Source organism: Cariama cristata, unplaced genomic scaffold (assembly GCF_000690535.1).
Source record: "Cariama cristata isolate BGI_N322 unplaced genomic scaffold, ASM69053v1 scaffold39693, whole genome shotgun sequence".
Classification (NCBI taxonomy): domain Eukaryota; kingdom Metazoa; phylum Chordata; class Aves; order Cariamiformes; family Cariamidae; genus Cariama; species Cariama cristata.
The window spans coordinates 442-15,771 of NW_009607376.1; the positions used below are offsets into that span (position 1 = coordinate 442).

Sequence of the window (15,330 nt, forward strand, 5' to 3'; positions counted from 1 at the left end):
CAATGTGTAACAGCACTCCCACTGTTTGTTTTTGACTTTTTTCCTGGTTTTTGTCATACTCTGAATTTATGAAGTTAGCTTTTAATGGGAGACTTACTTGTTTAAGTATGACAATGCACGTGTCGTGTGCTGACTTCTACATCTGTGTGTCTAGGGCTTCAGTAGGGTTTTCCACTGTAACTGTGAAATTACATATGGATGCAAAGCACTAGAGATAGTTAAAGAAATCTAGAATATACTTTTGAGTTAATGTTCCAAAAATTTTTTTTTTCCAGAGTAACAGTCATTCTGAATTTAAAATGAGCTGTATAAGATATTTTGTCATGAGGCACAGTAGAAAGTGTAGAAGAGGACAAGTGAGTGAAACAGCTGTATGACAGGCAAGAATTGAGGGTTCCTTGGAGGAATCTTGAAGTTTAACAGGCAGCCTAGCCTACTAGGCAGACTGCATAAAACCTGGTTCTCCCTTCTGTTTTGCTGGGTGTAAACGATCAGTTGTTTAATCACTGTTATACATCCCTCTCCCTGAATAAGTAACAGGTGAAATACCTACCCTGGGAAGATCGTAAGAGGGAAGTACTTGATGTGTGACTGTGTTGCTTTTGTTCAGATTCTTAGATAGAAGGATTTACTTTATTCTGTCTCAAAAGGAGCCTGCTTAATTTTAGCCATGCCCTGAAAAATAGAAACGTATCCTTTCCTCTTTCCACTTGACTTTTTTTTTCTCTGTTTAAAGAGCTACCAGGTAGAGCGCTTGTTCAAGTAGTTCCCTCTCCTGTCATCACTGTGGCACTCTCTCGTGGGTGACGTAAGGCCTGATTTGCTGTGTTATCCAGGGGAACGATACTGGCTTGTTTCCATCCCCACTCTTACAAATGTGCCAGTCTCCTACACAGGTGGCTGCTGTCAAAAATTAATGATACTGTTGAATAAACACTTTAGGGATGCCACCAAGGGGTGGCCTGTTTCCCCCTCTTGTTGTTCACTTGTCAGCTGGACAAAGCAGCTAGTCAGAGAGGAGTTAGTCTTGGAGCAGGTACAAGGCAGAACTTGTAGCACACAGAGTTGGCTGCGTTTTTAGAGACTAACAGAAGCTCTTGCAGAAATGCACTTCTAACTCTGCTTTTAGGAGTGTGTTCTGGGCTTTCAGAACTAATTATTGCAGTGCTGGTTCCTCACAAGTGTTTAGTTTTATTCTTTTAATGGCCATTGATCATCAGTGCTAATTTGGGAAGGAAAGTAAAGCAGTGTATTTAGAAATGCAAAATGAGGCTTGTTAAGAGAGAAAGCTTTCCTGCCTGCCAAAATCTGTAAAAATGTAGGAATTACTGCTGTAGGCTTTCAACACAGATGCAAGCCTTTCCAGTTTTTACAAGATGGTGGCCTGTTCTGGAACGGGGAATGACTGCAGAATGGGGGGGGAGGGGGGCAGGAACTGCCCCTTTTGAAACAAAGCTGTCTTCCTGCATCTATTACTTAAAAATGAGTAACTCGCCTATCCAGTAACATGAGTTCCTAGTGTCACCATGCAAGTCCCCAGGACTGCAGGTACTTACAAGTGAAGTAACTTACTCCCATATGCTATAAAATTGGTCCCTAGTGTTTGTGTAAATGTTACCTTTTAATATGTCTTCGTTACAGGTTTTTATGTGCTGTTTTACTCAGCTTGTCTCATACCTACAGGCAGGCTCCTTGGGGATGAGCTTCACGGTGCTGCCAGGCCGAGTCGTGGGGCCCATTCTGGGCTGGAGGATAAAGCCCTGAACGAGTCTTAGGTGGGTTGGTGTTGCCCACATTGGCCATACAGATGCTGGCTAAACCACTTGAATGATGACTCGGTGGATAATGAATTCTTAAGTACTGATTTGTTTTAGTCTCCTAAAATTATTTAAATAAAGAAGAATAGTTATACCTGTTTTTCCTGCATGGTTTTATACAAAGTGAGACAACTGACTTCAGAGAAACGTTTGACTAAGCACCTTAAAACTAAAACATAGTTTGTTGAAAGTGTAAACTAGCTTTCCGCTGTTGTGGGTAGACAATACAGTCACTTTTGTAGATACACAGAGATATTTTAATCTATGTTCAGTTTAGTTCACTGCAATAGCTGTTACTAAAAGTAAAGAAATAATTTTGGAATTGAAAAACATCAAAGCTTTCAGTCTGCAAATAAAAAAATAGAAATGCAGATTTTTACTGATTTATGGCATACTTGCACACCATTAATTCATTAGTAGGGGATAATAGTACAGTGATAGTTGTTAAGAGTAATTTTATTTTGTTTCCATCATATTTAATGCAGCTTTAGTTTAAGTAAAAAAAAAAACACCAAACCAAAAAACCCAAGTTTAGTGTTCATAGTCTACAGTTGACTTCACTTTCTAATCCAAGTTTCTATTCAGAAGCAGCTTGACAGAAACCAGCATTAAAGAATTGATTGCTGAAGTAGAAAATTAGAAACAGTTCTTAGTGTAATAAATTGTATAAATAGAGAATCAGGGTAAATGTGTCCTCAGATTCTCAGCTAATTAAGCAATTTATGCATAGTGTGTCTTTCTAATTCCAAAAAGAGAGTACCATATATAATATAAAGGCTGTGCTTAGCTTCAGCTTATTTTGTCTAAAGGATTATTAACCAACAAGAAACCAGTAAAGAAAATAACTGAGGTAAAATGCAAAGTGAGGTTATGTTATTTAAATCAAGGTTTCTTCTCTAATGTTTTTGCTGGTATGGATCAATCAACCCAGGTCAACTGCTTCCAGCCTGCAGGACAGCAGGTGGGAAGGGGATGTGCCCAGTTCCCTCCTGAGGGGAGCTGCGACCAGCAGGGTTTATCGCTGCAGCCCAAGGAACCTCTGAGAATGGCCCACCAGGACTGGCAGAAAAGCGTGGGTTTCCAATGTAGCTGTCCCCAGCTGGCTTGGCTAATCTTGGACCTTGGACTGAGAAGCTGATCATTTGGATTTCTTCTGCTCTGAAGATTGGATCTTAGGGTATATTCACAATGGATACTCTGAAATTCCCAATAGCAAAGCAAGAAGAAGGTTGTGTGTTTTGATATTTTTCCCAAGGACTGCTGAGTCAGAATTGCCTGTGAGCTTTCTTCAGTTTGGGAATCTCTCAAGGCATCAAAAGAGAAAGTTTTTATGCTATTCAGTGAAGCAAGGCTTGGTTACTTTGCTTGTGCCACAAAACAATACTGAAGTAGTAATTATAATAATATTGGAAATGCCACTTATTTTTCTTAGAATCCCATATAGTTGAATATGCTGTGTTAGAACTGATCTTGCTGATGTTTTGCTGTTATTTCGACCATTTTCCAAATAATGGAGTGCCTGGTAGACCTCTAGTGGAGAACGCATGGGAGTAACAATCGACTTCTTAGTTTAGGTCAGAAGCTACAAACAAAATTAATTTGCCTTCTGGAAGAGAATGAGAAGGAATGAGAGACTGAAAATCAGGAAGCCCAAGAAATCCTCCCTTCCTTTTTTTCCTTTTTAATAGTGTTCTAAAAGGATGATCTTGGCTTTTTTGCATCTGTTTTAGGGTATACCGCACTTCTTTATGAGGATGTTTTTTTCCGGCTGAACTGACGTGCCTCTTTCCTTTATCTGCACAGCTTCCAGCAAAGTTGAGCACCTTTGGGCATCTTTAATCCCTCAGGGAATGACTTGCATTTTAGTCAAACAAATCGAGGTTTGGTCTTTTAAGGAGCCCTCATAACCAGGCATTTTAACATTGTCTAAAGCCCAATAAATTTAGAAGTTTATTAAGCCTGTCTTACTTTTAAGCCTGTCCTACTTCTAAGATGGTAGATTATTTGGGGAGGTGAATAAATGGTGGTGTTATCCTGCAGGGTACAACCCTTGTTTGTCCTAGTGCATTTACCCCTGATAACCCTTTTTGTAAATTAATTTGAATGCTTTGATACTGTATCAAGAATTGGAGAGTTAATACAGAACTAGTGTCGGGGAAGAGCTGGGAATCACTGGGAAGGGAAGGCTCAAATGCTGCAGTTTCACTTGTGGAAGAATCTCCGTGAAGCCATTGATGCTGCTGGCAGGGCTGAAGGGACAGACCCTCACTTGTCTCCCAGGCCGGATGCCAGCAACGCAGCAAAGAGAAAGTTCAGATTTCTGCCGGAGCTGGGTTTTGATGTCCGAGTTCTCACAATGCCCCTGTCAGAGAACACTACGTTGCTGCTCAGTGTGTTTCTACAGGTCAGTTTATGCTGGAGGAAAAATGTTACCAGTTGACAGCTTTCAGATAAATGCAGATTATCACAAAATGCCGAGCAGTTGAAATGCGCCGTTTTCTGTATGCCAGTCACTCCCCACCTTCTCCTGTGGGGGTCTGGGCGATGACCAAAGAATATGCGCTCAGCATTTGAAATTAAGTCAGTCCTGTGGTGAAACCCCTCTGTTACTCAGCATTTATGTTCCCTTTGGAGCTGATTGCTTTTATTCTTCGTCCTTCCATTTCTTTTTCTGTACGTCAGGCCTGAATTGCACCCACTCTGCTTAGATGTCTCCAGTTCGATGGGAGAGGGCCGAAATACAGTCTGGCTCACACGGCTTTTACGTGGCTGGGCAGATGTAGTAGGGCAGTGTTCCCTGCATTTCTAAGGTACATTACAGGTGCTTAGTAAGGAGTAGGGCTTTCCATAGTGAAATTCCTGGCCATGTAGATTGCAGCTTACCAAGGTTTTTCTCTTGAATCATTTATGCCTTTCTGAATTAATTTCTTATGAGTATCTACTTTCGGGTTCATGTCGACCTTCAGATTTAACAACAAGCCAAGCCCGATGAGGTAGCTGAGCTTGCTGTTTTGTACAGGTCCTGCCCTCTGCAATTCAAAACAGAACTTTTAGACTCCAGTCAAAAACTATTTGCTTTCCTTTGCTGACAAACTCTCTGGAGATCGGTGCTATTAGCTGTCTTCATGTGGTTAACAGATTTTGGGCCAAACCAATAGCGAAAATATTAGTAAATACTGCAGGAACAGGGAAAACTCCAGATCCCATCAGAGATGGATGGTACAACTGAGGGTTTGTTTGGGTTTGTGCCATATATATATATATGTATGTATGGGGCACCACAGTTTAACTTTATTTGCTTTACATTTGATGATCTAAAATACTGTTTCACATCACAGCCTGCTTTTTTGGAAGGCTACTATAATGAAACAGTCTTTTATGTGCACTAGAGGTGTTTCTGAGAACACAAAAGCAGCAGTTTGGCTCTGGGTTCCCCAAGTAGAAATATCTTTAAGAGAAAAGTAGGGCAAAGCACCTCTTTCTTCAGAGATCAGCTCACAGAGCTGCAAGACAATTCCAGTTTGTAATTTCCCATCATCCTGAATGTAGAGCTGCAGCATTTCTGAGAAACCTCTGCTTTAAGGGTATGTTAGAACATTTTTACTGTGCCAACTAATAAATACTTAAGATTTTAAAATAAAAAGGTCTAAAAGATTTCTTAAAGTTGAAAGAGCTGAGGTTCTATATGGTGTACAGAGATTGGCTGGTGACTTAGGAAGTAAATCTTCAATAGAAACACTGTTAATTGAGTTACAGCTTGGCTATATATTCTCTTTTTAATTAGGAGCCTCTACAACTCAGTTGTTCAAGGTGAAATAGTCATGGATGGCAATGACTGAGGGGGGGGGGAAAGCCTGGGTTTTGTTAGTATTTTACATATCAGTAAAGATATACAAAATATGTCGAGAGACGTGCCCAAATAGGAGCTTGCTTACTAATTTGTGTGGGGAAGTGAGGCAGTAATGCTGGGAACTCAGAGAGCAGAAGCTGAGGCAAGGCATGACATTAACCACTGTGTTTTATCACTGAGTTATTTGTACTGAGTTGTATCTGAATTGGTTTTGGTTATTCTTACTCTTTAACCAATTTACAATAACAAATCCTGAGATGAATGAATGCATAAATAGAAGATTTTAATAGGAGAGATTTAAAGTAAAATCTTGCTGAAAAACACGGTTTGCTTAATGAGAAGCAAGAGGGAGGTTCAGGCACCTTTACCCTGTTGAGATGGACTGGAGGGTAACAAGTGGGTTTCTGCTACCTCTTTTCTCTTCTGTCTGCAAGTTCCCAAAAGGCCAGCCCAGCCTTCCCGGATCAGCTGGCCAGGTGTATGAAAGCCGCAGTTATTAGCCTAGATGAAATCACCTGTAGGTTGCATCTATGTTAGTAAGTAGCACGCAGCAACAAATTGTTCAAGGGAAACTGCTGGTGCTGAGGACAGGTTGTGTACCTCATTCAGGGAAGTGGGTTTTACTTTGAACTAGCCCCAATTTGGTGCTGTGAACCAAATGCCTGTTTGCAGTGAAATGCATCACAAAATGAAAGTTTTAGTTCTGTTTAAACGGACATCAGTTCAGGCACTTTGAGACAGTTCCATACTGCAGTCCATCGCACAAGAAGTGGATTGGGAGAATCCACTCTCAAACACATTCCTCGTCCAAACTAAAATAGTGAAGTAGTCACACCTCTATAATACTTGAGAATCCAGTGAGAGAAGCTGGACAAACAGCATACACATGGCTTTCCAGTAGATGGCCCTGATGCAAGGAATGGGGAGTCATCAGAGAATTTTTGTTTTATTGGGATATTGACCTTTTGGCTACTGCTTTATGAGAATTTCAGACCTGAAGAGGTTGTCCAGAGTTTCTGCGAGCTAGACTTCTGTCTGTCAGTAAGTGAAGCACTGTGAAGAGAGAGTAAAAACATGTATTGTCTTCCATTCTCAGTGTGCATGTAAGCACATGTTTTGATGGTCACATTTAAAAACCAAGAAAAACCAAAAATTCATCTTGGCTGTAACATCTGGAAGCTTCTTCCCAGCTCAAAAGTTGCTGGCTTTGGACATGTGAGTGCTTCTCTTTGTGCCTCTACAGCATCATCACTGTAATCAAAAACGTATGTTTTTTTTTCCAGGGGGAACCTTTGATATGCAGTAGCCAAACAGGATTTTCAGGTACAGATATCCTGTGAAATTGCAGGTTTGGGGAGAAGAGGCTACTTGCGCATAGTTACACAGGCACACTCCCAGCTACTGAAAATGGCAAAGCTGAGCTAAACTAAACAGCCCTTTTCTTTTTTCAATCAAACGTTTGGGGGCGGGGGGGTGTGTGTTTATTTCAAGCAGCTCTGTAACCAGCTATCTTACTTTTATTAGGTCTTAACAGTTGCCTCTCTACATTTACTGGACCATTGGTTTGCTGCTATAGTACCAATGAGATGAGCTCAGTGAAGCTGTTGTTGTGGAAATTTGGGTGGTTACTGCTAAATGTTTCATGTTGGTTTTGTTTCTTTGGACCTTTCTGTAGCTTTCAGTCTCCTCAAATGCAAGCCAGGGAAAAGGAGATTTGTAGAAGCGCTTTGCAGTTTTAGATGACTGTGTACAAGAGGTCTGTCTTTAAAACTCTGGTGGTAGTTACCCAGAACCTGAACCAAAAATATATGCTGGAATTTCAGATTTTGAGTAAGTCCCACTGGAATATAACTTGTAGAATTTAACATTCTGTGGAAGCAATTGACACTTCCATTTGACATACAGTCATTGGAGGCTGACTTTTGTAGACTGAAGAAAAATGTTCCTTTATATGCGAACACAGTTTGTAGAGCTGATGCTGTGTTTTGTTTATAAAGCGCAGAATCACATACAAAAATATTTATTGTAGGTTGTTATAGTTCAGGCAGCATTTTTTCTCTGATATTTTTAAAGATTCGATAATGCTTTCATGTATATTCACAAAAAGACCCAGTCCACTTGTATATTAGATGTGGCTGAAATACTGGCAGCCCCTAGTGCTGACGTAATTTTGAGGAGGAAGAAGTTGGCATTAAAAGGAGACTTTCCTCGAAATCTCTTGTTCTTTCCCTTCTAACTGCTTTGCCTCAGCTAGTCTGTTAGTGTGTCCCATAGAGCATCATCCTTGTATCCCCTTCCAGCTTCTTGTGGAGATCCCATAAGTCTGTGATGTCTGTGTTTTAGAAATGTTGAATACTCACCACTCCCTTTTGAGTTTCCTTGGCGACTAAGGGTTTAAATACAGAACGCTTCAGAAATATTGTGAAGGTCAGAATTCAGTCACTCTGAAAGGGGTGTGGCAGCGTGAACTGTCCAGCTTAGCTGCAATTCAGTGTTTGGTAGTTGTCTGTCTGATTTACCATTTTCTAAAGAAACCCAGCCTTAACTTGTAGGGGAAAGTGGAAGAACAAAAAGGAATAATGGAAAATTTATGGTTGGAAGAGTTCCCGAATTTTTCCTCTTGTTGTTCATCCGTTGCATCATTAGTGTTTCCAAACTCATGTCAGGCATCATGTAGGACTTGGATAGTGGTTGCTGTTATTATGGCATTTATTTAAACAAACCAGATTATGCAGGTAAATGATCTGACTGCAGCTTTAGAGAAATGTTGGTAATACTGTAGTATGCCTAATGGAGAAGGAACAGAAGGATGAATTTCAGCTGTTAGTCTTTAGTTCCTAGGGTTTTCCTAGGTGAACACTGCTCACCATCAATTAGCAGCACCTGCATAGACCAGATAAGAGTACTGAACTGAGATGACCAAAATAAAGTTGTTGGCACAGGCTGCAGATCTAGAGATTTGCCACTGTAGATCTGTAGTGAATTTGGTACAGGACATAAACATGAGAGTTTTTGTCAGCAGGGAGAACCATCATGGTATTTTCATAGTCTGGAGGCACTGCTAAAACTTCTCTTCTGTCTTCTTGTTCTTAGGTGTTTCTGAAGTGGCACCTTGGCTTGGCTTTGGGATGGCTTTCAGGAGTGATCCCATAGCTCCATTTGTCTTGATGGGGCCTTTTATCTACATTTTGACAACTCTTCTGCATTTAGAATTGAATGTGCAGCTTTATCTAAAAAGGACAGTGACATCTTGGGTTTTGTGTTGGGACATGCAAATTCACGGTTGACTGTCAACACAAGGAGCATGCTTGGCTGCCCGGCAACAGTTAGAGTGGTGAGAGGTCAGCCAATGAAGATGCCAACATTTGAAAGAAGAAATGAGATCTGGTTAAGATGACCAAAAGCACAAACAAATGACGTAGTGCTGCATAGGATGGTATTGCAGGGCTGCCAGACATAGGATAGTTAGTCTATAACCCTGCTCTGCAGTTGATGCATTCCTACCATCCATGATGGCATTTGCAGTGAAACGCTGTCTTGCAGGCAGTCTGTAAGTGAATGGCGTGTTTTCCACACTGATCATCTTCCTCTGAATACATTGTTAAATAACTTGTTCAGATAGCTAGTATCCCATCTGTTTTTCCTTTCTCTCTTCGCTTTTCTACCACACTTATGTACTTAGTGCAGACATACTGGGGCTCTTACAGTGACTGTCAGGGGCACCTGATGTGAAGATCTATGGAACAACCACTCTACAAAAGCATCTTTTTCCAAGCTCTTTCTTTTTCTTGCAAGGTTTCTGTCAAATCTGGATCTGAGAGGAAGAATAGAATACAGAAAAGTTGAACTTTTCACCTACTGTAAAATTTTAAGACAGCTTTATCTTTTAACAGGAGGGAAACAGGGTCTAATGTGTCTGTCATTGGCAGGAATTGGAAAGACTGACTTTTTAGGACAATGATCCTTGGCTCTTTGGAGGAAAAACTGGCAACTCCCTGTATGTGATCTGGCTATATCTTAATGGAGGGGATCTTGAGTAAACCGCTTGCTTTTCCCTTTTCTGCCAAACAGCATGGAATTGATAGCTTCCAGTAAATGCAAAATACCCTAAGGAAAGCAGTGTGTTTTGCATTGTCCTTGATAACACTTTAGCAACTATTTCCAAGACAGTTAAAACATGACCTATCTTGTTATAGCTAAATTTCTTCACAAAAAGCTGAATAGTTTTATTTCCAGTTACATGATAAATTGTTTTAATGTGGATAGTCCTTAGTGAATCATAGGAGGTCAGTAAGCTTTCTGTAAGTTGTTCATTTCAAAATACAGTCTAATTCTGTAGGTTGTTAACAATTTCCCTATATGCTGCTTATGTAATTTCCCTATATGCAAGCTAGAAGTTGAGACCTCTTTAGGTATATTATTCTTCCTCCTCTTCCATAGTATTGAATGCACTGTACATTAGGAATGCCTGGTAGAAATCAGTAGCGATAAACTTTAACTTTATAAAACTTGAAATTAACCATAAAATGTGTAGATATTCCTGAGACGACCATTCATGTAGGAATCAAAGGCTGGCAAACACCTTATGTTCAAAGGAAGTTAATTTTCAGAAATAAATACACTGTTATTTTGGGTGGTTTACAATGTATTTTAGGAAAAAAAAAAAAAGTATGAACTAGTATCAACTACAGGTGTGGATTTCATAGAAGTATGTAGTTAATTGGCAAGTTTGAATAATCCCATTTGACCTTCTGATGAGAAGCCATCACTAGGAGGCATATCTTAGAAAAAAACCACCATAACTCAAAAAGCCCTTAGACATGAGAAACCATTTGTTTTACATCCGAAAAGGACTAAAACCGGTGAACTAAATAACTGCTTTTCTTAAGTGGAAGTCAAGGTAGTTTTCATGGGATGTTTAACCATTACTTTCCCATCTTCTTCTTCTGTGAGTTGCCCTGAGGCAGCTGAGATCTACTACTGCGTGACAAAGCAGCAAATACATGCTCATCCACAAACAAATTAGTTCACTGGCATTTCACAGCACTCAGGCAGAATGCTGGAAAAAGCTGAGCAGCTTCTGCACTCTGCTTCCTTTGGGGCCTTTATAACTTGAGTGTTTGAGTAAGATTCTTCCCATGAAAAACATTATCTGTCCCCTTGCCCACCTGCCTCGCCTCCACAGGTCTAGAGAGAAGGACGGTGGGGCTATCCCTTTCCTCAGGAAGTCTTACTGTGTTGTCAGAGTAAGAGAGATGGTGTTTTACTCTATTGCAAGTAGAGCTCACTTACATATCATGTCAATCAAAAGCATTCGTTGGATGATTTCCCCCCTTTCTTCCCCCATGTGAAAACTTGAAAATAAATTTTGAGGGGAGAGGGATTTTGGCACGCATTTGGATCAGCTAAGAACATTAGATCAGAAATAACTTCAGTTGCAATGAGGACAGACATCGCAAGTGGAATTTTCTTCCCTTCTTGTTTGGAGTTGGATATTACTAAAAAGGACAGAACAATTTCAGGCTTTATATAATTAGAAAAGAAATTATAGTCACTTCTGTCTGTTTTGCTAGCCCCTGTTTTGCCAGTTGTACCCATTTTGATAACTGTGACAGAAGCCTGAGAGCAAAGGAGACCAGGAGAGATTCTGTGTCCTATTGTACAAATAGAATTTAATCTGGTAAATAACTTTTTTCCCCAAAATGTTCTTAGTGTAACTCATTTACTGTTTTAAATCCTGGTATTGCCTTTCAGTTTAAAAAAAAAAAAACACAAACAAATACACACACACACACCCCCAAAGAAAAAAAAACAAAACAAAACCAAGAAAAAGACCCTTTTCCTGAAAGCTTTTAAACACCGTTGCTGGTTTTTTCCCTTTATAACTATCTAAGAGTAGGCTTCCTTCTGTTTCCTGCCCTGTAGCCTCCAACTCAGCCTGAGGCCTGTCTCAGCCCTATGAAGGGAGCTGCTTGCAGTTCCACCCCCCCAAAAAAATGATTTAATCTGTGTTGATAGTGAATGAGCACAGATGTTTATAGCTATTACTTTACCACAGGTATTGCCTCTTTGTTCAATAGTCACCTTGTAAAATGTGAGCCAGGAATCCTGCAGGTGTGACCAGCAACTACTGTTATATCTTCAAGTGCTATTTTCATTTGTGAAATTGTGTGAAAACTTTGAAACAAATGATGGAGAAGATAACACTATGAAGATGTTAATGCGCTATTTGAAATGTCTGTTACTTGCATTATTTCACGTTTGTTGCTTGAAAGTTTATGGTACTGAATGGAGGAGCTGCTGAAGCAGTACACAATGAAAAGAAATGGTTTGTATCGTAAGGACAGAAGGGAGCTGGGAAGAATGAGTTAGTGAACACTCTGTGAGAAGTCCTCCAGGTACAGGGCAGAGTATACCAATAGGCTTCTCAAAAGCGGATGTTGTAGGAATACCTCTTTCAGAGCCAGTCAGGTCCCATTGCATTTGAAGGTGCACTAAAAGCCCATGGAGGCCTTCTGTTAGCTGCAGTTTGGTTTTGGATCATGCATTTTCATGGAGAGAGGTCCAAAAGTAAGCAGCAATCTGGGACATAGCCGTTTATTTATGAAAGGTAGCCAGGTTTTGTTGTATTTTGGGCTTCAAGTAAGGTATGTCTTGAGAGCATGCGAAAGAAAACCTTAAAGTGTATCAGCAACATGATGCAACTCTCTTGGGGAAGAAGCACCACCGCAAAATACAGCAGTCCAACTTCACTAGAACACTGAGTACAATTATGTTCTATTTCTGAGCTTGTTTACAATAATCTATAAACAGATTCTGGAAATATTGTTTTTTCAGAAAGCAAAGAAAACCTTTTTGTGCCTCTTTGCGTGGAGTGCTCTCCAATTCACGTGACACTGCAAAAAATGTAACCTTTTCCATCTGACTGAGGAGTCATGAGGAAGCTTCTTGAGCTGAGATTTGTCTGTAATGTTAAAAGGAATGTGATGCTGTGAAAGTGACACACAGTCCTCATGGCATCAGTCTGCATTACTTAGCAATCTTCTGGAGGCAGCACTTGGTGGATGTGGGAAGTCTAGTCACCTTTATGACTTTTTATGATAATTTGTAAACTGTCAGAGTGTGTGTTGGCTATGTGGAGCTCCACTCTTGGTGTCAGAGTCATCTCAGAGGACATTAGTGTCACTCATCCACCAGGCTCCAAGTCAAAAAACTGGGTTAAAACAGATGACTCTCTTCCGCCCCACACAGAATATGCTTTGAATTTTAGCACACTCATGTTTATTAGTTTCTTACATCTGTCCCTGCAAAATTTAAGTCTTAGCTCCCATCACCCTCACTTATCCCATTCTCTGTACAATGCCTGTTCAAGCAAACCAGGCCCACAAGTAGACAGCCATACGATTGCTTTTCCTTTCATAGGTCTGTGGCAATATTATTCAGCCATTGAGCTTTCCCTTACCAAGGTTGAAATGCCATCTCTGTCTTGCCTTTGCAGGTCTGGTTTCACAGCCCTTCCTGAGCAGCACACCCGCTGGCTGCTAGCCTGGCTACCCCTCCCAGCCCTCTGGTTATGCTCTGACTTGTTCTCCTTTCTCAAAAGATACCTGTGAGTGCCCTGGTTAAACGAGACACCTAGTGTGTTTTAGGTACTGTAGAGAGAAATGAGCCAGACCAACACGTGTGAATGGTGAAGCTGCTGAGAATGGCACAGTTCATGTGTTTTGTGAGCAGTGAGGTTACAGGAGCAAAGGTTTGGATTATATGTGTTGAGATGTGAAGCCATGGAGCAAAGCTGAACTGCCTTTTCATGCACCCACTGATCTTAAGTACTCAGGGAGCTGTTGGTAAGAACCTCGCTTTGGATCTTCCTGTGCGGCATTTGTTATGCACAGAAAAACTGTCAGGAGCTTGCAAAAGATGGTTGTTACGCAGGGACGGGAGGAGCTGTAAACTTTCTGCCTCTCTGAGTTAAATCTAGGTTTGAAAGTGGCTTTGTGGGAGGAATAAAAGTCAACAAATAGCAAAGGAAGAAAGCCAGTAATTAAAGTACTCCATAGAACTGTTAATTAAGGGGGGGGGGGGGGGAAAAAAAGAGAATGAGAATTGAAGTTGATGACTGGAAAAAGTCAGCGAGGTGTAGGAGGCTGTAGAGCAGTCTCCAAGCAAGATAATAGAAGAAAAAACCCTGAGAAGACACTTGAGGTAAGACCTGAATATAAAAGGTCTTTCACTGAAATGGAAATTAATGTGAAAATTTGTTACTCTTTTCTACCTTGACTTTCCACTAATGCTGAGGAATAAGGAAATTCTGTCACTTTTAAAATTTCTTTTTTTATTTCAGTGAGCAATTAAAGACTGTGGTTTCGTGCTAGAAGTTTTTAGTTTGTTCTTTGGTTAAACAAGTAGGCAAGACTTCTCACAAAAGACATCTCCACTGATTGTGTCTTACCCTTCTTTTTCTGGCAGCTGTAGGTTTCCCGTGGGTAAGAGGAGGTTGTGGGGTCCCCGTTGTTGGGGTTATTTGGAACTCAGCCAGATGTGACCCCCAGCATCTCATCTAAGCTTGAAGTTGGGTCTAACTTGAAAGTTTGCCTTGCTTTATGTGGAAGGCTGCATCGTCAGAGGTCGCATCCAAATTAAATGATTCTATGATTCTGAAAGAAGAAATTGTGCAGTATCTTGATAGGTTAAAAAAAAAATCGCAGTGAAATCTATAAATTAAAATGTTTTAGATCTAAAAATGCCAAACTTTAAATCAAGTGGAGAAAACTGTTCAAAGAAGTCAGTTGATCACTAGTGTGTATTTAAGGAGAGATAAGGATGAGAGCATTGGTCTGTTTTATTACTGCACAGCTGTTTTGCTAGAAGTGTGCTGAAAACAGACCAACTGCTTTTTAGTACATATTAAACTACCGAGATCAAAGATTTTATGTACTCTTTTAAAAATGCAAATAAATACTTTGCTGTATTGTCTTTTTATATATGTTCTGTCTCAAAAATTATTTTCCTGTCTTCTGTTCTACTACTTTTACAAAATATTCCATGATTATAAATACCTTATGAGTGACAAAAATATTGCTATCTGTCCTGATATAACTAGATGGCTTCTCCCAAGATACATAGTTGTGGACCCTGATTTTCCTGTAGCAGCACTCTCTGGTAAAATAGAGAAGGTAAGGTATTAACAGCAAAACAGTATGTTAGACTTCTTGACATATTTTATTGAGCCTGCAATGGTCAGAAAAAAAGGCAAGTAAAAACACTTAAAGATAATTCAGGTGTCCTCTCATACTTGAGTAGGCAGGCAAAACTCATTTAATCAAAACATCTACTTGTTTCAGGAGCTTTGTGAGAGATTGTTAAGGTTTTCTTCCAGCTGAGGTGGTGTGACACCTTCTGAGGTTCAATTCAAGATCTGACCCTAATGGTTTTCAGTCTCCAAGAATTTATGGAGTCTATTGTATAAGACCAATTCCTGACAACGCATGTCTGTCTTATATTAAACAAAACCACCTACTCCCTTGAAACAGTAAAGCCTGTGATTGAGCCCTTCGCTGGCCTGAAGTCTTATGAAGGGACTGGTAGGTTTATACTGTAGGTATAAACACTGCATAGCATCTAAAATCATAAATCATCCTACTTCCGCGCCCCGCCCCCCCC

At 40.2% G+C, this 15,330-nt stretch overlaps 1 protein-coding gene across 1 annotated transcript in view; it reads left to right on the plus strand.

Moving 5' to 3' along the window:
- Positions 1-4,008: 4,008 nt before the first annotated feature.
- LOC104158917 (TBC1 domain family member 1-like) overlaps positions 4,009-15,330 on the plus strand; it is a gene marked incomplete at its 3' end in the record, with an annotated part of 27,821 nt that continues 16,499 nt past the window's right edge. The window contains exon 1 of the mRNA XM_009696686.1: positions 4,009-4,221. Coding sequence (XP_009694988.1) covers positions 4,009-4,221 — 213 coding nt within the window. The remainder of the gene's footprint in view (positions 4,222-15,330) is intronic.